At 40.1% G+C, this 24413-nt stretch overlaps 1 protein-coding gene across 5 annotated transcripts in view; it reads left to right on the forward strand.

The window, feature by feature from the left end:
* LOC126244977 (uncharacterized) overlaps window positions 1-24413 on the forward strand; it is a 118298-nt gene that overhangs the window by 70509 nt on the left and 23376 nt on the right. For all 5 annotated transcript variants that reach the window (XM_049948283.1, XM_049948284.1, XM_049948280.1 and 2 more), the window contains exons 9-10: window positions 10277-10396; window positions 10483-10608. In XM_049948283.1, coding sequence (XP_049804240.1) covers window positions 10277-10396; window positions 10483-10608 — 246 coding nt within the window. The remainder of the gene's footprint in view (window positions 1-10276; window positions 10397-10482; window positions 10609-24413) is intronic.

Genomic DNA, 24413 nt, shown 5'->3' on the forward strand with positions numbered 1-24413 from the left:
ACCTTCTTATTTCCAGTCCTTGTAACTACATTTTGCTAATGTTTCCAGTCACTGCTTTTGTCTCCTGGCCTCTGAATCCATGCTCATTCTACCTCCACCAATTCAAAAAACTCTGCTTTGGTCTAGCAAAACACCAATCCTACATTCTCTTTTTGATATCTTGTCTGGTGCTTTGATAGTTTCTATTCCTTTCACATTTTTCACTCTGTAACCACAACTTCCTGCAAAACTATCACTGCAACAGAAACCCTCCCCATTCACCAGTTGGAACAGCATTCCTAGCACCATTTGAAAAAGCTGTCCCACCTACTCTTGTCCTATGCTCACATACAATTACCCATAGCCTAAAAGAGTCTACCACTCTGATCCAACTCTTCTCCGATCAATGCCTCATGGCTCATAACTATGCCTTGCTGCCTTATTTCATCTTCCACATCCCCAAAAACTTCCTTCACCCTCCATGAAATACACTGCCTACTGCCCCTCAATATCCATACTGTAACACTGTTGTCAACCTTTCTGGCAAAGCTCTGACCCTTACAGGGGTGTCAGTACTTTCTAAAGCCCTCAGCTTCAGCCCTAAACCTAAATCCAACCATGCTGGACTTGTAGAAGACCTTCTTTTCTTTACTCATTCTCTACAGTGAAAACATCTCTTCACCACACCCCCCACTGACAGCTGTTGGTGAAAACTTCACACAGACCCTGTTTGAAACAGTTCCAATCTCCCTTCAACTTTTATCCTCCTGCCCTTCCACCCAGTCATCCCCTGGCAGTCTTTCAGAAATTTCTCACTTCTAACCTGGTCTCACTGTCCTTTCCTATATTCCTCCTCAGCGAGTCCAATGTCACTCCTATGGAACATACAACTATTCATAACATGAAACCCAATCCAGAACTTATCATCTTTCCTGCAGCCAAAGACTCCACAACAGTGGCCATGGATCATAGCACCTATGTGGTTGAGGGTCTCTTGACAACTTCCTGACACTGCTGCATGCAAACCTTACAACCATGATCCCATCTCAGGAGTCCAGCAGGACCTGTAGCAGCTCCTCATGGACTTAGGTCCATCCCAAAACCTGACACCTGAATCCATCTCCTTTCTCACACCAGCTACCCCCCATGCCCCACACCCCTTCCTTTTATCTACTTCCCAAACTCCACAAACCCAACCCCACCTTGTCTCCTTATTGGTCATTCCATTGTGGCTGGGTACAATGCTCCCACAGAACAAACCTCAGCTTCTGTTGACCACCATCTAAATATAATCCATAACATCCCATCTGACATTCGAGACACTGCTCATGTCCTTCACTGCCTTTCTGCAGTCCCTGCCTTGTTACCTCCAGACTCCTTGTTGGTCACTGTGGATCCAATATCCTTATATATGAACATTCCCCATGCCCATGGCCTTGCAGCCATGGAATACTACCTTACACTATGTTCTTCTGAAACTAAACCCTCCACCTCTTTCCTAATCCTCCTAGTCAACCACACCCTAGCCCACAATTACAGTGTGTCAACTATCTGAACATCAGTCAATCCAATGACTGATTACCCAAACTGTTACTCTCTTATGAGTGTTGCCCTTCCTGTACCAATGCTGTCCTGCTGAGAATAGTAATCCTTCATGCTCTATAATGATCACTTATGTCAACTTTTCAAAGTACACTTGCGATATAAAGTGCTTGGATGTCAACAAGTTGTCCTTTCTTTGAGAGATAAATGTGACATTAATAAAATGTTAGATAAAGATAAATCTCTGATCAAGTAATCTAATGAGTGCGAGCTTGGTAAGTTGCCAATTGTGGATATGAAGAAACAAAAGAAGTATCACAATTTTTTTACCTAAGCTTAATTTACTGAAGGATCAACAAGTCATAAAACTATGAAGCTTGCCATGAGCATGGATCTAGGTGATGTTTACAAGTGGTTTACACAAAAAAGATCCAAAATTGTTAAGGTTTTTGTAGCCACTTGTTGTAAAAATGCCTGTTGGCTTCTGTCTTGGGTTCTTCAGCCGACATTCGTCTGATGATTTTTTTATCATTTTGCCAGCACGAGTGGCTGGCTTGTCAAAGTTTCACCCTCCAGTGCTGATGGTGGACTGGAGCTGAGCTCACTGCCACAGACTATTTGTACCTGGCGTGCCAACGTCCAAGGGCTTCACCTCGGTCATTTCCGGTAAGGTTCTCAGGCTACCTGCAATGGTCATTCGCAGCAGTACAGGAAGCCAGGATCCATTTACCTTGAGGCTTTCTTCTTTCTTGTTGAAGATTTTCTCATGTTTGTGTATTTCTATAGCTTCTCTGAACAAGCAGGTGTGATAGGTCTTCTTTACATCCAGAACTTATGTGTCGGCAAATTTTACTACATGGTCAGTCCCATGCAGTGCGCGCTCTGCCACAGCCGATTTCTCCACCTGGCCCAACCTGCAATGCCTGTTATCCTGATGTTGATTGATTGTCCAGTCATACCAACATAAACCTTCCCACATGTGCATGGTATACGGTATATTGCCGATCTGAGACACTCTTTGATCTTACTTGTCAGTTTGTAAATAGTCTTTATGCTGTGTTTGCGGATCATATGGCTGTTTCTGTCTGCCACTCTGGGAATGTATGCTAGAAAGGCCATACTAGCTTTTTCTAATGTCTCACTACACAAACTGTTTACCTCTGTTATACTTCTACTATCATTTGTGGAGTGCCGATTGCTCTTCAGAACACTTTATAAGTGTTGTGTTTCATGTCTGAGGTGCTGTGGCTCAAATATTTGTCTTCCTCATGTTACAAACGTACTAATCATGCATCTTTTCTGACTCAGGCGGTGATTTGATAGTTTGTGCAGGTATCAGTCCATGGGTGTTGTCCTTTTCTACTTCCATGGTAAATTTTGCATTGGCATTGAGACTGTTTCCCACTGCCTCACCTGTACTGCCCTCCCCCACCATTCACCCCACACCCCACCCCCACCCACCCACCCAGGTGTGCAGGCATATTCTCTCTCTCTCTCTCTCTCTCTCTCTCTCTCTCTCTCTCGCTCTCTCTCTCTCTCTTTCTCTTATATATATTATCTGTTCTATCCTTTGAACTTCTTTTGTCTTGTTGTGCAGCCACTGAATCATCTGTTGAAATACCTGCCTCACAATACCCTGCTATCCTCTTCTTGCCTCGCACTTCCTTCCCTACCGCTCATGATCTCCATCTTCTAAGGGAACTGCTCTCAGTAATCAATAATCAACAGTCAGTCTTGTCATGGCCTTGGGTGTGTGCATTTTGGTGTCTGTTTGTGTGTGAATGTGTGTACTTTTGCTATAGAAATGGCAAGAGCTTGTTCTGTTGCGTGTGTCTATGTGCCACATATCAGTCAGCTCTAAATAAATATTTGGGTTTCCTGTATTCTACATAGTATTCCATTCAGGAAGTCCATCATTATTATTTAATATTTTCTCTACATTTTAATCATAACTCTATCCAGTGGCTTGTAAACAAGATTACTGCCACACCAGACAAGTAATCTGGCTCTAGATATTTATTGATACCCATGTGATGCTGGGGCAGGTCACTAGTAATAACTAAACAGGAAATATTAGTATACATATGTCTTCTCTGATGAAGAAAGCAAGTAGGAATGTGAAGCTATAATGTTCCAGATTCTTTTGTTTGTCTTTTTACTGCTCATTATTTCTCTGTATGATGAGTGATAGTTTTCTCTCATACTACTGCTTGTATTCCAACAATGATTTTCCATTAGCACTGTTTAAATAAATTCTGATCACTGACATTCATCACGAGGAGGTAAATCAATATGTGAAAAGATACAACTGAAATAAATCAGAAATTTAGGTATGATATATTATGACAAAATTGTCATTGACAGGAGAAAAAGATTCTTCTCATGGAATTATATTCAGTAGATGGGTACATGTAAAGAATCCATTGGATAGTAATCCATGCTAGTAGACAGTAAATTCAAATTTCCTAGGAAATGTGGAGACACAGAATAAAATGTAAAATTTTGTTTTAAATATTAACTGGGAATCCTAGGAAACACATATATTCCATATGGTAAATTAAGTTTCTATTCAGCAAAATGAAACAATATCAGAAATGGAATTTTTAATCAATGAAACAACAGAGCAGCAGGTGTGACATCATGCTACATTGAAATGGATTGAATCAGAGAATCACATTTGGTCACTTAATAAAGCCACAAATATCATAACACTCACAGAATATTTGTGACTTAGTAACAGAAAGAAATGCTGAAAGCAATCGTTGATGTACACATAGTACACACATCAACAGAAGTATTGCATCAACTTTTTATTTTGTAATTCATGACCCAGAAAACAAAATTGGCAATGGGGCATTTGTATATATTTATTTGCAATGTGTCTAGACCACCAAATCAAGAAAACAAATATTTGTGTAATGACAAAGTTGTCTGTTTCCTATAATGGGTTTTTCACACCACTCCTGAGCAACATCAGTATCTCATTAAACATCCCCTTGCTCAGATGCAGGCTTGAATCTGTTGTAGCACACCATCAATGAAATCCTCAAGCTGGCCCTGGTCCAAATTGCTGATTCTGTGCAAGTCAACACAAAATACATGATCATTGTTGACATCCAAAAACTGCTCATTTCAATCAATCCTGCACATGTTCAACTGCGTTCATGTCTGACGATCTGGCACGTCACTCCATTCTGGCAACCCTAGCATGCTGAAGGAACATGTTCATGAGACCAGTACAATGATCACATGAGTTGTTATCCATTAAGATGAAATTATCACCAAAATGTTGGTGATATGGTCCCACTATTCACTGCAGATCTTGTCCCTGTAGTGAAGTGCTGTGAGATTGTCCTCAACAACCACAATAGATGTACAGTGGCCCCATGTAATGCCACCCAAGAACATCACTCTACCAACATCTTGTTGCACATGTGGGACACATTCTGATATTACTAGATTGTCTTCAAACACATTGTCTGTGATCCATGTTTTATCCATAAACAACACTCAGTACCAATACTGGGGTGCCCACTTTTCATGATTTCTTGCTCATATGTAACAGAGTCCATGGTGTTGTGTTGTATGACTTGGGTACTCAACATGATCATCAGGAATGGAGATCTCATCATGCAATCATCTCATAACAGTTTTATGTGGTGCTTTACTTTCAATTAAAGTGCAGCAGTCCATTTGGGTGTGACGTTCTACCCACATGTAGTGCTCATGTTCACTGTGTGTATGTTTACAAATGATGTTAGGGGTGTCCTTCCAATCAGTACAGGAACAGTCACAATAGCAACACACCTACATGATATATCAGGATGTTGAAAAACTTTTGCTAATATGTATCAATATTAATGCATCACATTATGTAAATGAATTTCTTTAAATCGAGAAGTCTAGTTGAACAGTGAGATGTCATTGTTATTAACACAGAATCTTAGGAGCAGCCAAATGACCAAATTAAAATGAATACCTTCTATAGACAGACTCTACTTATCATAAAGAAAGGGTTTTGGAAATACGTTGAGTACCACTGTTGTCAATTATGTGCCTTTCTGAAAACCTATCTGTGTATCATAAAAGAGGTTATTAGCTTCAAAATAACTTAATAGCTAATCTTTCATTATGGATTCCATCAGCTTAACCAGCACTGGTGTTATAGATATAGGCGTTTAGGTTGACAATTCATGTGAATTACCTTTCTGGTAAATTGATACCCTGCATGCTATTTTCAGGAAGTTTATAAATTCTCCAGCTTGGAAGCATTTACTTATTACTACTGTCAGTGGTTCAGCAATCTCAATTTCACATATTACAGTTTTTGATGTCGTACAGGATGTGCCATAAGTATCAGGGCTTCCTGAGTGTTTGTAGGTTTTTACTATTTTTCTTTGGTCTTTTGGATACACTCTTTCACATAGACTCTCTTCCACATTGTCAAGCTACATTTATTTCCAAATTTCACAGCAAGAAGGCAGCTAGGGGATGCTTCTAACATCTGTCCTATATCACATATCACATTTATGTGACTTGCCCTATTCTGTGATTATAAATGAAGAAATAGGAACAGTATACATAGATGTGAGTACTATTCCATAAGAACCCAAGGATTTATCCTAGTAGAGATACTGTCTCACCAGTAATGAAGATTAATTCTGAAGTAATAGATCAACAATAAAGACTTTTTGCAACATATATTTCCATGAATGGGGGAAAGAAATACAGTAGAAGAAGAATGGGTAGCTTTGAGGGATGAAGTAGTGAAGGCAGCAGAGGATCAAGTAGGTAAAAAGACTAGGGCTAGTAGACATCCTTGGGTAACAGAAGAAATACTGAATTTAATTGATGAAAGGAGAAAATATAAAAATGCAGTAAATGAAGCAGGCAAAAAGGAATACAAACGTCTCAAAAATGAGATCGACAGGAAGTGCAAATTGGCTAAGCAGGGATGGCTAGAGGACAAATGTAAGGATGTAGAGGCTTATCTCACTGGGGGTAAGATAGATACTGCCTACAGGAAAATTAAAGAGACCTTTTGAGAAAAGAGAACCACTTGTAAGAATATCAAGAGCTCAGATGGAAACCCAGTTCTAAGCAAAGAAGGGAAAGCAGAAAGGTGGAAAGAGTATATAGAGGGTCTATACAAGGGCGATGTACTTGAGGACAATATTTTGGAAATGGAAGAGGATGTAGATGAATATGAAATGGGAGATATGATACTCCGTGAAGAGTTTGACAGAGCACTGAAAGACCTGAGTCGAAACAAATCCCCGGGAGTAGACAACATTCTGTTTGAACTACTGACAGCCTTGGGAGAGCCAGTCCTGACAAAACTCTACCATCTGGTGAGCAAGATGTATGAGACAGGCGAAATACCCTCAGACTTCAAGAAGAATATAATAATTCCAATCCCAAAGAAAGCAGGTGTTGACAGATGTGAAAATTACCGAACTATCAGTTTAATAAATCATAGCTGCAAAATACTAACACGAATTCTTTACAGACGAATGGAAAAACTAGTAGAAGCCGTCCTCGCGGACGATCAGTTTGGATTCTGTAGAAATATCGGAACACGTGAGGCAATACTGACCCTACAACTTATCTTAGAAGCTAGATTAAGAAAAGACAAACCTACATTTCTAGCATTTGTAGACTTAGAGAAAGCTTTTGACAATGTTGACTGGAATACTCTCTTTCAAATTCTGAAGGTGGCAAGGGTAAAATACAGGGAGTGAAAGGCTATTTACAATTTGTACAGAAACCAGATGGCAGTTATAAGAGTCGAGGGACATGAAAGGGAAGCAGTGGTTGGGAAGGGATTGAGACGGGGTTGAAGCCTCTCCCCAATGTTATTCAATCTGTATATTGAGCAAGCAGTAAAGGAAACAAAAGAAAAATTCGGAGTAGGTATTAAAGTCCATGGAGAATAAATAAAAACGTTGAGGTTCGCCGATGACATTGTAATTCTGTCAGAGACAGCAAAGGACTTGGAAGAGCAGTTGAATGGAATTGACAGTGTCTTGAAAGGAGGATACAAGATGAACATCAACAAAAGCAAAACGAGGATAATGGAATGTAGTCGAATTAAGTCGGGTGATGCTGAGGAAGTTAGATTAGGAAATGAGACACTTAAAGTAGTAAAGGAGTTTTGCTATCTGGGGAGCAAAATAACTGATGATGGTCAAAGTAGAGAGGATATAAAATGTAGACTGGCAATGGCAAGGAAAGCGTTTCTGAAGAAGAGAAATTTGTTAACATCGAGTATAGATTTAAGTGTCAGGAAATCGTTTCTGAAAGTATTTGTATGGAGTGTAGCCACGTATGGAAGTGAGAGGACAATAACTAGTTTGGACAAGAAGAGAATAGAAGCTTTCGAAATGTGGTGCTACAGAAGAATGCTGAAGATTAGATGGGTAGATCACATAACTAATGAGGAAGTATTGAATAGGGTTGGGGAGAAGAGAAGTTTGTGGCACAACTTGACTAGAAGAAGGGATCGCGTGGTAGGACATGTTCTGTGGCATCAAGGGATCACCAGTTTAGTATTGGAGGGCAGTGTGGAGGGTAAAAATCGTAGAGGGAGACCAAGAGATGAATACACCAAGCAGATTCAAAAGGATGTAGGTTGCAGTAGGTACTGGGAGATGAAGCAGCTTGCACAGGATAGAGTAGCTTGGAGAGCAGCATCAAACCAGTCTCTGGACTGAAGACCACAACAACAACATATTTCCATTTAACAACATCTAATATTTTTGTGAAGTAGCTGTGGCAGCTCAAAAGACTAATCTAAAAAATACACAGTCTATCCTACAGGAAAGGTGACTGATTTTGTTTTCACATAGCTACTATTGCCAACTGTGAATGGACACATGAATTAACTAGCATGGTATTTTGATACCTTCCATTTTACATTTAGCACCACAGGCTGCTCATAATAACTAAAACTTTAAAAAACAGTATGTTTTGAACTTCAGTCGTGAAAGGAGCTAAGGAGAAATGTACAAAAATCAAGTTTTGTTTTAAATTGGGTAAAACTGCCACAAGCACTTTTGAAATGATACACACTGGTTATGATAGTGAAGAATGTGTTGTAAAGATTTTTTTAAGTGGTAGGAAAGGCTTTGTGCCTGGAGAGAAATCATTGAAGATAGCCCACATCTACGAGCCTTGGTGACAGTTCAAGCCAAAGAAAATGTTCAAAAAGTGGCAGAAATTCTTTGAAATAATCATTGTGAATCTAACAGGTTACTTGAACTGGTCACAGGAAATCCTAAAACAACTTTGCATTGCATTCTTACCAAACATTTTGGCAAAGAGAAGACCTTTTGTCCCTTTGTGCCGCACTCACTCTCTGAGGACCCAATGAAACATGGCATTTTCAATAAGAGTGACTTACAAAGTGCCAAAGTTTGGAAAGGAAACATCCAGAATCTTTGAGACCACAAAAAGTTTACATGTGGAAAACCTGTACCAAGGCACCACTCACTGTTTACTTTGATTAAAAAAGAATTATCCATAATAAATTTGTTCCAGAAGGTCAAATTGGATCTGTACATTACTAATGTGGTGTTTTAAATCGTTTATGGGTGAGGATTGTTTGGGTTTTATCTGAATACCAGAATCAAGCTACAAGGTGTTTGTTGCACAATGCACCAGTGCACAAAAGCAAGATCGTATATGATTTCTTGGCTCAAAAATGTACCACAATACTTGAACACCCTCCTAATTTGCTTCTGTGCAGCTTCCGCTTATTTTGAAAACTGAAATTGGATGTGGAAGTAAAGCATTTTCACACAATTTCTGATATCCTGAAGGCTAAAACCATAGTACAAAGTATCTGAACTGTTTCCCACAATTTTTCTAATACTTCCAGTTGTATATTGACTAACAGGGAGCCTATTTTGAACAAAAAGTCACATTTAAACTAAAAATTAAAAAATCTTGTATTTTATTTCACTGCAGTCACTTGTCCTGCAGGATGGACTATGTATTTTAGAATATATGGTAAATTTTAAATAACAGTGACTCAAACAATATGTGTTATAGTGTGATTTACAAATGATGGTGATTCATGGATGGGCATTGCATTGTTGCCAGATCAAATCAACTGTTGCAATACACATATATACGTGCTTTATGCTTGCGGAATAAAAATTCACTGAATAAATCACTACAGTCAAGTTTAATGCTCACATTGGCTGTGAGAGAAAGTGTGGCTTAGGGGTGCAAACAAGCCAAATGTATTGTCAAGGTTAATTTAAGGGATGCCTAGACACCCTTTCTGTCACTACCTCATACCCTTGGGACAGAATATGTGTACCCCAAGCATTTGTATGAAATGTTATCCATTAGAAAGTATGGGAACATTTTCTAAATGTTTTCAAATCATGTAAATGATGTGGGACTTTGGTACCAGCCCAGTATTGACCTAGTCAGATATGGGAAACCACTTACAAACCACAGCTAGGCTGGCTGGTGCACCACCCCTCATTGCTAACTGCTCTGCAGATTCGATCCCAGGCTGGAGCATCTGCTTGAATCCTGGAAGTGACATACTAACACATGTGGCTATCCAGGCAGGTATTTTGGTGATGCATTCTGCTTAAAAATATTAGTAAAAAAACTTTCACCCACCTAAATGAATGAAAATTAGCTGCCTTTATTTACTATAAAAATGTTACACTATGGCTTAGTTTCAGTTATAAACTACAAAAGTATATTTGAGTGTAATAATATTTTTACTGCTCAGATTGTTTCAGTGGTTCTGATACACTTTGTCAGAATCATCGGTGTATACCTTCACAGTTATACTGTGATGGTTTTGACCACTGTGGTGACAACAGTGATGAACCTGCAACCTGTTATCAAGGTATATAAGTAATGCTTGCAAATATAACACGCTTCATTTGTTTTCATAATTTTTAAAACTGAATTTCTCATTGTTAAACTTTCCAGATTGGAAGACAGAACCTCATCAGGATCGTCATTGGTATTCTCATACACCAAATTATTACTTTCCAAAAATTGAACGGTATCCTGACTTAAAAACAGCTACTCTTGTGTTTGTTGTCAGTAGTCTTGGTGAGTTTCTTTCAATTTACTATTTAGTCATACTCTCATTTCTCTATTAACTGAATAATAACTAAATTTCTCTTAAATAAATATTTTCAAATGTTATTGTAATTCTATCTTTATTTGTACAAATTTTCTGCCAAAATATCAGAAAATTATGTACATTATCTTCTTGGTGGTTTGTGGATGTGACATATAGTCAATGTGAATCGCTTGTCAATTGCTGGGAGAGTAAAGGACAGGCCTGGCATCTTGGGAGCACAAAAATGTCTCAACACAAACCAGACTAAAAATTTTCCTTAGTATGTTGCTTTCTTCTTTTGCCAAATCTTCTAGTTAATGATTACAGTCTGTGATGTGTATAATGCTTCGAGTTTGACTACTGTTACATAATGTTTTAATTTTGCTTTATGAGATATTGATTTTTTATTGTACAAAGGGCTTTCAGAAAGTCATGCAACACTTTTTTTTTCTCAGCCAGTTTCAGTTGAAAAAATATGGAATTTGTTATGGGACACCATGAAATATTCCAGCATAAGTTCCTAGGGTTTCATGAATTTCCAATGGGTTGCAGCACTGTATGTAGCCTTCAAAATAGTGTCTGTAACAGAGGTGCATTCCAAGTGAAGGAGCTGTAATTGAGTTTCTTGTGGTGGAAAACAGAGCATCACAGATATTCATAAGCACTTGCAGAATGTCTACAGAGACCTATCAGTGAACAAATGCATGGTGAGTCATTGGACGAGGCATCTGTCATCATTTCATCATGTAAACCTCTTCCTCATCCTTCCTGCAGCAAGGATCTCGCACCTTCCAACTTTCAACTGTTTGGGTCAATGAAGGATGCACTCTGCAGGAAGCAGTATGTGGATGATGGAGAGATTATTGATGCAGCAAGAAACTGGATCTGACATTGACCACTAGAGTGGTACCCTGTGGGCATACAAGCTCTACCAGTAAGATAGCATGAGGTCATTGCATTGAATGGAGATTATGTTTAAAAATAGGGTTTCATAGCCAGTAGTGTGGGGAATAATATGGCGTATTAGAATCCTGAATAAAACAAACCTGCTTTCAGAAAAAAGTGTTACATTACTTACTGAATGCCCTTTATGTCTGTTCTGTGTAATCCTATAAGCTTTTTGTTATTTAATGATTCTGCCTTTATTTGCTTGATACTTGAGATATTTTGGCAGCAGCAGTAGTGGCGAACAATTGAGGGAAAACTTGGAGAATATTCTGCATAAATTTCCTGGTCAGATTATAATTTTAGGTGGAGATTTTAAATTACCAGACTGGGAGACACAAGTAGTTAGGACATGTAGTTAGAGACAGAGAATCATGTGAAATTGTTCTTAGTGCTTTATTCAAAAATTACCTTGAGCAGTTAATCAGAGAACCAACCCATGAAGACTTGCTGATGATAAACAGAACCAACATTTTTGACTTAGCACAGAACAGGGAATCAGTGATCATAAGACCATTATCACATCACTGAATATGGCTGTAAATAGGAATAGAAAGGAAGGCAGGAAAATCCTTCTGGTTAGCGGGAGAGACAAGTAACAAATTTCAGATTACCTAAGTGGTCAGTATGAAAACTTCATCTCCAGCACTAATTTTCTCTTTGCAAGTGAGACAAGCATTATCATCAACAAAAATAATCAGTTTTTGAAAACATAATTGGATAGATAAAAATATCTACTCACCATGAAGTGGCAGGAGGAAACATATATAAAAGTTAAAGAAATGTGTATGATTTCAGAGTAAGTGGCTCCTCCTCCTGGCAGAAGCGTTGAAGGGGAAGGGGAAGGTGAAGGGAAAGGGATGAAGGAAAGGGAAAATTCTATTTCCTAAATCTCATCAGTGCTTTTGCTTCCCCTTCAACATTTCTGCCAGAAGAAGGAGCCACTGGCTCTGAAAGCTTGCACATTTCTATAACCTTTATTTGTGTTTCTTCATGCTGATGCTTGATGATTAGATCTTTTTTTTATCCAAGTATATTACAAGTGTTATTGTGAAAGACATGGAGTGTACTGTAAATGATCCAGCTAATTGAATAGTCATTGACATCAGCAAGTGGCCTTCAGAGAACAGATTAATGCTGAACAGCAACAAAACACAATAAGTACAGTTTATGATACAGGATTCTTGTGAAAGTTAAATTTTATTGTCCCAATATGGCCAAACAGTCATGAAGCCAGCCATTTTAAATTCTTAGAACAGAGGATGGATGGAAAGTTTTCTTAAAAGTATCTCATTCAAGATTTTATGTTCATACTGAATGTTACTGTCTTTACAGTAAGAATAATGTCCACCATCCCTGAATCTGAAACACAAAAGCATTGTTGTTTTACTTACTTTCACTCTATTATCTCCAATGATATCTCATTCTGAATCAGCTCTATGCACTCATCAAGATTAATCTTAGCCCAGAAAAGGGCAATAGACAGACATGTGGTATCAGTTCATGAAGTTCATGTTAGTTGTTGCTCAAGTGTCTCAGAATTCTAACTGTGTAATGTACTCCATCATAGGATTTCTTGTCGACAGTATTGACTCTTTCAGAAGAAACTGGAATACCCAGTCACTGAACACTAGGTGGAAGAGCAATTTGCACTTGGATAACATTTCCCTTAGCACTGTACAGAAAGGTATACACTATTCAGCAGCTTTCATTTTCATCAGTCTTCTAGCAAAACTGAAAAATGGGTGATAAACCTCAAGTTTTAAAATCTAGGTTGAAAGGTTTCCTATGGCATACTCCTATTCTGTAAAGTAGTTTTCCTCACAGTAGTTGAGAAATTTTCTCTGTATGTGTTGTATATTTGTGTACTCTCTCATGATTTTTCATGTTTTGTTAATTCTTTATTTTTTTAAAAGATTATAATCAGAATTTTGTAACTAGGAGTAGGTACTGAATTTTTCTATGACCAGGTAGCTTGGACTGAATGGTTCTATGGAATCTGATAAATTAAATAAATTGCTCATCATATGAAAATTGAGAACTAAAATGTGAATACCTGCAATTTCTTGAGCTTTCCTGGCACATCATTTTGCAGCTTCATTTTTTTTTACTGCACCATTTATCTTGGTGACAACAAACAAACAAAAATACTATATTTGACCTGTAGACACCAAATAAAATTCCATTTCAGTGCCCTTGTAAATTCTTATTCTGTGGCTCCTCTTTTTACAAAGAGGGCATAACTAGTCTGAATGGCACATGTTGTATGGTACTGAAACCATATTCTTGCCTTTCATTGGTCCTATTTGTCCAATAAACACACCCCACGAGAGTAAGAATATTCTTTCAGCTTGCTTCTGTCACCACCTTCTACCTCTTGGAGTGTTTTAATCTTTTCATTAATTGCCTTATAATTTTACCTTCTTGCTTTCCGTTATGCAACTCTGTCCACTGTCCCTGCCAACCTGATTAATTGGATATTTCACTGCCATTTTGACAAAATTGTCATCCACTTTACTTTGGTTCTATCAACTTTTTCTTAAGCTGCTGTAAACCATAACATGATGAATATCTTGTCCTTCTAGCATCTACATCATTTCTTCTTTGAAATACACTCCTGGAAATGGAAAAAAGAACACGTTGACACCGGTGTGTCAGACCCACCATACTTGCTCCGGACACTGCGAGAGGGCTGTACAAGCAATGATCACACGCACGGCACAGCGGACACACCAGGAACCGCGGTGTTGGCCGTCGAATGGCGCTAGCTGTGCAGCATTTGTGCACCGCCGCCGTCAGTGTCAGCCAGTTTGCCGTGGCATACGGAGCTCCATCGCAGTCTTTAACACTGGTAGCATGCCGCGACAGCGTGGACGTGAACCATATGTGCAGTTGACGGACTTTGAGCGAGGGCGTATAGTGGGCATGCGGGAGGCCGGGTGGACGTTCCGCCGAATTGCTCAACACGTGGGGCGTGAGGTCTCCACAGTACATCGATGTTGTCGCCAGTGGTCAGCGGAAGGTTCACGTGCCCGTCGACCTGGGACCGGACCGCAGCGACGCACGGTTGCACGCCAAGACCGTAGGATCCTACGCAGTGCCGTAGGGGACCGCACCGCCACTTCCCAGCAAATTAGGGACACTGTTGCTCCTGGGGTATCGGCGAGGACCATTCGCAACCGTCTCCATGAAGCTGGGCTACGGTCCCGCACACCGTTAGGCCGTCTTCCGCTCACGCCCCAACATCGTGCAGCCCGCCTCCAGTGGTGTCGCGACAGGCGTGAATGGAGGGACGAATGGAGACGTGTCGTCTTCAGCGATGAGAGTCGCTTCTGCCTTGGTGCCAATGATGGTCGTATGCGTGTTTGGCGCCGTGCAGGTGAGCGCTACAATCAGGACTGCATACGACCGAGGCACACAGGGCCAACACCCGGCATCATGGTGTGGGGAGCGATCTCCTACACTGGCCGTACACCACTGGTGATCGTCGAGGGGACACTGAATAGTGCACGGTACATCCAAACCGTCATCGAACCCATCGTTCTACCATTCCTAGAGCGGCAAGGGAACTTGCTGTTCCAACAGGACAATGCACGTCCGCATGTATCCCGTGCCACCCAACGTGCTCTAGAAGGTGTAAGTCAACTACCCTGGCCAGCAAGATCTCCGGATCTGTCCCCCATTGAGCATGTTTGGGACTGGATGAAGCGTCGTCTCACGCGGTCTGCACGTCCAGCACGAACGCTGGTCCAACTGAGGCGCCAGGTGGAAATGGCATGGCAAGCCGTTCCACAGGACTACATCCAGCATCTCTACGATCGTCTCCATGGGAGAATAGCAGCCTGCATTGCTGCGAAAGGTGGATATACACTGTACTAGTGCCGACATTGTGCATGCTCTGTTGCCTGTGTCTATGTGCCTGTGGTTCTGTCAGTGTGATCATGTGATGTATCTGACCCCAGGAATGTGTCAATAAAGTTTCCCCTTCCTGGGACAATGAATTCACGGTGTTCTTATTTCAATTTCCAGGAGTGTACTATGTGGCTCAGCAGCCTTCATTCCTACAATCATCTTAGTGCATAAACCTGAGTTCTTGTCTTTTTACTGTAACATTACAGGCTAATATCACTTCTGAAATTCTCTTTTTCTTTATTGGCAGTTCAGGTAGACTATAATTTCTTTTTATTATTTTATATCCTGATCGACTATCATTTACTAATACATCATTTGAAAGCAGATTATATTTATGGTTTTTCCTTAAATCTCTCTCTCTCTCTCTCTCTCTCTCTCTCTCTCTCTCTCTCTCTCTCTCTGCATCCCTCATTTTTATACAAATCATCTTTTGTTCTTTCTTTCTGTATGTCTCCTGCTGTTTTGCTCTTTTCAGATCAGGTTAGGCCTCTGATCTGGCCAAATCTACCATCTAACCCCAGTGAATTATTGCCTCAGTGTCTCCCTTTGTTGTGTGGAGCCGGCTGGGGTGGCCGAGGGTTCTAGGCGCTACAGTATGGAACCGCGCGACCACTATGGTCGCAGGTTCGAATCCTGCCTCGGGCATGGATGTGTGTGGTGTCCTTAGGTTAGTTAGGTTTAAGTAGTTCTAAGTTCTAGGGGACTGATGACCTCAGAAGTTAAGTCCCATAGTGTTCAGAGCCATTTGAACCTTTTTCTTGTTGTGTGGAATCGACTGTTTAAATCTGCATTCTTTTTTCATTATAGCCACCCTTCCATACACTTCTCTTTGTGGACTGATGCTTAATTGGCCAAGGTACATAACTGGTCCAAAATGAGCAATATATCTTCTAGCTTGCCCCTGTGTACAGTTATTTTTCTGGATTAGTATATGGAAATTCTGTTAGTACTATTGACAGCAGATCCACTGCTCAGAGTAGAATGTCATGGTAAAAATACATTTAACAGAACTGTTGAAATAAGTTGCAGTAGCTTTCAGACCACTTGTAAAAACTTTCAGCCCTGAAATTGGTGGCTTGCTTGCTACCTGATCAATGAAGTTTCAGAAGCATTTTAATAAATTTTCCATTTTGAAGAAGTTGCGCCTGCTCCCATTGATGAAAAGGTTAATACTTCACTTTCTGGCCTGTTAAAAGTATCTCTAATGTTTCTCCAGGTATCTCATTGTTCTGAAGAACATCTTCAACTATTTTACAAACTACACAGAATGTAAATTTTCTAATTTTGAAAACTTTGAAATTTGCACATGTTCAGATTGTGTTCATCCCTGCTCCATCTTGTTTATCTTTTATACCCATAGCACACAACAAACATTTGCTTGGCTCTTAACTTCTTACTCCAGAATAACAGCTTGATATCACATTTGATTATACACTTACGAAAAAAATTCAACACTAAAGAATAATTAATGTACAGTAATGAAATTTCAAGAATACATTTATCTAGGTAACACATTTAAGTGATGAACATTGAAAGATCACAGGTTTATGTAAACTTGAGGTAAGTCATTGCAAATGTGAAATTCTGATACATTAATAACTGGTATAACCACCAGAATGTTGAATGCAAGCATGCAGACATGCGTCTGTTGTGTTGTACTGGTGTTGGTTGTTAGTTTATGGGATGGAGTGCCATACCTGTTGCACTTTATTGGTCAATACAGGGATGGTTAATGCTATTTGTGGATAACACTATAGAGTTGTCATCTGATGATGTCCAATATGTGCTTGATCGGAGAGAAATCTGGAGATTGAGCAGGCCAAGGTAACATGCCGAAACTCTGTAGAGCATGTTAGGCTACAGCAGCAGTATGTGGCTGAGTAATATCCTGTTAGAAAACACCCCTGGAATGCTGTTCAGGATTGGCAGCACAACAGGTCGAATCATCAGATTGATGCACAATTTTGCAGTCAGGATGCGGTGGGATAACCACGAGAGTACTCATGCCGCCATATGAAATTGCGCCCCCGCCCATAATTCCAAGTGTAGGTACAGTGTGTCTAGCACACAGACAGGTTCTCAACTGGCCTCCTCCCAACCAACACACAGACATCACTGGCACTAAGGCAGAACCAGCTTTCATCAGAAAACACAGCAGACCTCTACACTGCCCTCCCCATTGGATACCAGTGAAGTCACAGGTGGCAGTAGTATGGGGTCAATGGAATGCATGCTACTTGCATCCAGCTCAGAGCTGCCCTTGAAGTATCTGATTTGTATCAGTTTGTTCTTTCACCATGGTGCCAACTGCTGCTCAGATTGCTGCTACAGATGCAGTATGATGCACAAGAGCTGTATGCCTATCTTCCCTCTCAGTTTTGCCACCTGGCTGGCCTGAGCCTGGTATTTTTGCAACCGTACATTCTCGTGACCACCATTCAATTTTTTTTTTTTTTTTCATTGTTCCTATCTACATCTACATCTACATCCCTACTCTGCAAGCCACCTGACAGTGTGTGGTGGAGGGTGCCTTGAGTACCTCTATCGGTTCTCCCTTCTATTCCAGTCTCGTATTGTTCGTGGAAAGAAGGATTGTCGCTATGCCTCTGTGCGGGCTCTAATCTCTCTGATTTTATCCTCATGGTCTCTTCGCGAGATATACGTAGGAGGGAGCAATATACTGCTTGACTACTCGGTGAAGGTATGTTCTTGAAACTTCAACAAAAGCCCGTACCGAGCTACTGAGCGTCTCTCCTGCAGAATCTTCCACTGGAGTTTATCTATCATCTCCGTAACACTTTTGCGATTGCTAAATGATCCTGTAACGAAGTGCGCTGCTCTCCGTTGGATCTTCTCTATCTCTTCTATCAACCCTATCTGGTTCGGCTCCCACACTGCTGAGCAGTATTCAAGCAGTGGGCAAACAAGTGTACTGTAACCTACTTCCTCTGTTTTCGGACTGCATTTCCTTAGGATTCTTCCAATGAATCTCAGTCTGGCATCTGCTTTACCGACGATCAACTTTATATGATCATTCCATTTTAAATCACTCCTAATGCATACTCCCAGATAATTTATGGAATTAACTGCTTCCAGTTGCTGACCTGCTATATTGTAGCTAAATGATAAGGGATCTTTCTTTCTATGTATTCGCAGCACATTACACTTGTCTACATTGAGATTCAATTGCCATTCCCTACACCATGCATCAATTCGCTGCAGATCCTCCTGCATTTCAGTACAATTTTCTATTGTTACAACCTCTCGATATACCACAGCATCATCCGCAAAAAGCCTCAGTGAACTTCCGATGTCATCCACAAAGTCATTTATGTGTATTGTGAATGGAAACGGTCCTACGACACTCTCCTGCAGCACACCTGAAATCACTCTTACTTCAGAAGACTTCTCTCCATTGAGAATGACATGCTGTGTTCTGTTATCTAGGAACTCTTCAATCCAATCACACAATTGGTCTGATAGTCTATATGCTCTTACTTTGTTTATTAAATGACTGTGGGGAACTGTATCGAACGCCTTGCGGAAGTCAAGAAACATGGCATCTACCTGGGACCCTGTGTCTATTGCCCTCTGAGTCTCGTGGACGAATAGCGCGAGCTGGGTTTCACACGATCGTCTTTTTCGAAACCCATGCTGATTCCTACAGAGTAGATTTCTAATCTCCCCAAAAGTCATTATACTCAAACATAATACGTGTTCTAAAATTCTACAACTGATAGACATTAGAGATATAGGTCTATAGTTCTGCACATCTGTTCGACGTCCCTTCTTGAAAACGGGGATGATCTGCGCCCTTTTCCAATCCTTTGGAATGCTACACTCTTATAGGGACCTACGGTACACCGCTGCAAGAAGGGGGGCAAGTTCCTTCGCGTACTCTGTGTAAAATCGAACTGGTATCCCATCAGGTCCAGCGGCCTTTCCTCTTTTGAGTAATTTTGATTGTTTCTCTATCCCTCTGTCGTCTATTTTGATATCTACCATTTTGTCATCTGTGTGACAATCTAGAGAAGGAACTACAGTGCAGTCTTCCTCTGTGAAACAGCTTTGGAAAAAGTCATTCCTATGTTTGATGTACAATGGAAGTAGTACCTAAATATTATCAGTTCATCTTGTATTTTTACGATGTTAGTGGCTGACGCTCTCCTAGCGTTTTTGATAAACTTATCACCTTTGTGACCTTCATTGCTGTAAAGGATTCATGACCATTTACCTTTAATGACACTCTCAAAAAGATCTGATCAGGAGATATAAAATACAGCTGTGATCTGTGGTGCATGCTTTGTGGTGTAAGTGTTAGCATTACTGGCCGGCATGTTCTGCAAGTTGCCTGTTCAAAGCCAAGCATCAGCAATTAATTATTATTATCTATCATTTCTGGAAGGTTCTTGAAATATTTTATGTTTTTATAGTCTGGAATATTCCATGTCTGTATAAATCATGTGCAGTGGCAACCTTCCTGCCACGTCTTTCTGCAGTACTGCAGCAGGAACATTCAGCTTCTCATAGCTCTATTACACAACCTTGTTCAAACTCATTGAAGTGTTGATAATGGCATCTTTGTCACCTTAAAGGCATTCTTGACTAACATCAACCACCATGTCCAATCTCAAAGGTAACTAATGCTCACAACTGTTACAGCATGCATTTAAAGCAATCTTGATTTGCATCCTCATAATGGTATTACTACCAACTTTTGTTTATGTTGCACAACTTCTTCTGTGGTGGTGGTGGTGGTGGTGGTGTGTGTGTGTGTGTGTGTGTGTGTGTGTGTGTGTGTGTGTGTTTTGTTTGTTTGTTTTTTATTATTTCTATCCATCCACCATTGAAGATTTTGTCATTTTTGAATCCCCTATAGCTGATTGTGCACTAGCTCAATTCTACAGCTACAGCTATACAATGTATCCACTGAAGGGTGTGGCAGTGGATACTTCACATTGTATAGTTTTACTTTCAGGTCATTCCTCTGCCATCATTTAGCTCTTACTGTCTGGGTACCAACAAGACATGGTTTACAACAAAATATTTAATTCCAAAAGTGATCTGGTCTCCATTATGTTGATTGTGTTTTGTACTGATTAACACATTTTTTTGTCTGTACTATGGAAATTAAGGAGACCATTACGTAATCAGCATTAGCCAAAACTGTGTTATCCATGGTTGCTTTATCAAAAGGAAAATTCACTTGAGCAAACTGTAAGTTTACAAGAAGATGAAATTCCAAGTACTGCTCACAGACCAATATAAGAACAGAAAAAAACTTGGTTATTATTCATTAACATCATGGTAATATCAAAAAAGAATTAACTGAAGGGCTGGTTCATATGTAGCAGTAGGTGGTACTTTATTGGACACAGTGCTGTGGGAGGCCACAAAACTGACTTACTGAGTGATTTATGGCGAACCCATATTTTTAAAATGTTTTATGTAAGTGAAATACTAGTACTGGTGAAACTCACATGAAACAAACAAATTGGTTTTACTTTTAATTTGTAAACAAACATTTCACTGTATAATTTACTACTGCTGTACTTTGGTTGTTCATTTTGGTTTTAGTATGCCTCTGTTCAGTGTCATACCAAAAGCTGTACTCACAACTGAGTAATGTTGAACATATTCAGAAGCAGCATGATTCCAGTCACAATCGCTACACCTGTTCAAATATTCTGCAAGATACTATGCACAAATGAGCAAACTGTTCAAGTGCATTGCAGAGGGTACTTCCTGCCCTATTTCAGTAGGCCCTATTTCAGTAAAGTGAGGGAAAACTGACTGACTGTGCACTCTAATATGTCTTAAGCATTTTTGATAAAATTCTCACCTGATGTACTGGATTCATGGCCATTTATCTTTAATGGCACTCTCAAAAAGATCTGTTGTTGTTGTTGTTGTTGTTATGGTCTTCAGTCCTGAGACTGGTTTGATGCAGCCCTCCATGCTACTCTATCCTGTGCAAGCTTCTTCAACTCCCAGTACCTACTGCAGCCTACATCCTTCTGAATATGCTTAGTGTATTCATCTCTTGGTCTCCCTCTACGATTTTTACCCTCCATGCTGCCCTCCAGTACTAAATCGGTGATCCCTTGATGCCTCAGAACATGTCCTACCAACCAATCCCTTCTTCTAGTCAAGTTGTGCCACAAACTCCTCTTCTCCCCAATCCTATTCAGTACCTCCTCATTAGTTATGTGATATACCCATCTAATCTTCAGCATTCTTCTGTACCATCACATTTCAAAAGCTTCTATTTTCTTCTTGTCTAAACTATTTATCGTCCATGTTTCACTTCCATACATGGCTACACTCCATACAAATACTTTCAGAAACGATTTCCTGACACTTAAATCAATACTCGATGTTAACAAATTTCTCTTCTTCAGAAACGCTTTCCTTGCCATTGCCAGTCTACATTTTATACCCTCTCTACTTTGACCATCATCAGTTATTTTGCTCCCCAAGTAGTAAAACTCTTTCACTACTTTAAGTGTCTCATTTCCTAATCTAATTCCCTCAGCATCACCCAACTTAATTCAACTATATTCCATTATCCTCATTTTGCTTTTGTTGATGTACATCTTATATCCTCCTTTCAAGACACTGTCCATTCCATTCAACTGCTCTTCCACGTCCTTTGCTGTCTCTGACATAATTACAATGTCATCAGCGAACCTCAAAGTTTTTATTTCTTCTCCATGGATTTTAATATCTATTCTGAATTTTGCTTTTCTTTCCTTCATTGTTTGCTCAATATACAGATTGAATAACATTGGGGAGAGGCTACAACCCTGTCTCACTCCCTTCCCAACCACTGCTTCCCTTTCATGTCCCTCGACTCTTATAACTGCCATCTGGTTTCTGTACAAATTGTAAATAGCCTTTCGCTCCCTGCATTTTACCCCTGCCACCTTTAGGATTTGAAAGAGAATATTCCAGTCAACATTGTCAAAAGCTTTCTCTAAATCTACAAATGCTAGAAACATAGCTTTGCCTTTCCTTAATCTAGCTTCTAAGATAAGTCATAGGGTCAGTATTGCCTCATGTGTTCCAATATTTCTACGGAATCCAAACTGATTTCCGCGAGGTCGGCTTCTACTAGTTTTTCCATTCGTCTGTAAAGAATCCGTGTTAGTATTTTGCAGCTATGCCTTATTAAACTGATAGTTCGGTAATTTTCACATCTGTCAACACCTGCTTTCTTTGGGATTGGAATTGTTATATTCTTCTTGAAGTCTGAGGGAATTTCGCCTGTCTCATACGTCTTGCTCACCAGATGGTAGAGTTTTGTCAGGAATGGCTCTCCCAAGGCCGTCAGTAGCTCTAATGGAATGTTTTCTATTCCTGGGGCCTTGTTTCGACTCAGGTCTTTCAGTGCTCTGTCAAAATCTTCATGCAGTATCATATCTCCCATTTCATCTTCATCTATATCCTCTTCCATTTCCATTATATTGTCCTCAAGTACATCGCCCTTGTATAGACCCTCTATATACTCCTTCCACCAAGATCTGGTCAGGAGATATAAAATACAGCTGTGAGCTGTGGTGCAGGCACTGCGGGGTAAGGGTTAGCATTGTTGGCTGGCATGCTCTGCAAGTTACCTGTTCAAAGCCAAGCACCAGCAATTATTTGTTATTTAGCACTTATAATCCCTGGAAGGTTATTGAAATATTTTATGTTTGTATATTCTGAAATATTCAATGTCTGCATAAATACTGGCATTCTGGAACATTCAAGGCTGGTATAAGTACCTGCACTCTCTGCCCAGGAATTCAGTTCTGTTCTGGTTGTACATTGGTGTTAGTAATAAAAATGCTTTCATTTCTAAGCATTGTACTTCACTGATGACCCTGCTTTCATATTTGGACTTGAGTGTGGTTACCATATGATACTGTTTGGTGGAGATTTCATGTACTTCAAAACACCTATATCATTGTGGCTTAAATTAGGCAACATAAAGCAGTTGTCTTCACAGACAGGAACAAGTATACAAGCAATGCATCATTCATAATATCTGTATATTCAGGAGATAGATGCAGTCCAAAACAGCAGTAAGTCAAATATACATCAGGCATCCATCAGTGTTTTCCAGAGACATTGGTCACGATCTGTTTCCTTGATATGCTGACCCCACTTGATGTATTCTTCTGACATTATAACATCCTTCACCATGTTGTCAAAAAAATGGCTCTGAGCACTATGGGACTTAACATCTTAGGTCATCAGTCCCCTAGAACTTAGAACTACTTAAACCTAACTAACCTAAGGACATCACGCACACCCATGCCCGAGGCAGGATTCGAACTTGCGACCATAGCAGTCCCGCGGTTCCGGACTGTAGCACCTAGAACCGCACGGCCACCACGGCCGGCTCATGTTGTCAGCTTCTGTCATGTTAGGATTCACAATGTGTGTGACAGTCAAGGAGAACTTTGGGTTACTAACTGTCATGAGCAGCCACAACTCATCTGTAAAGTTATGTGAGTAGGGACAGCCAAACCAGTCCAGGAGGGCAGAATGTGTCACTGATGAAGAATTGTGCTCCACTATCACTACAGACAATGCATGCAGCAAGTTACTAATGGACTCCCAATACGATCTGGCCTCATTGAGGAACAATCCCAGTGAATGATAGCCATTCTGGATCAGTTTTTGTATACTTTCAAAACTGGAATGGAGGGAAGACAGAACAAGCAGCCCATGGTAAAACACCATATGAACACTGTGGATTATGCACGAACAAACCAGCACTCAAATAGCATGTCACTGGTTGAAGGATGGATAATCTGAGTTAAAGTGGAGAAGATGCTGCAGGATGACATCAGGGAACCTTTAAAGAGTCCTTAGTCCTCTCCTGCGGTTCTTGTGAAGAAGATCAATGGCACATGGTGTTTCTGCATTGACTATTGATGACTGAACA

Source organism: Schistocerca nitens, chromosome 1 (assembly GCF_023898315.1).
Source record: "Schistocerca nitens isolate TAMUIC-IGC-003100 chromosome 1, iqSchNite1.1, whole genome shotgun sequence".
Lineage (NCBI taxonomy): Eukaryota > Metazoa > Arthropoda > Insecta > Orthoptera > Acrididae > Schistocerca > Schistocerca nitens.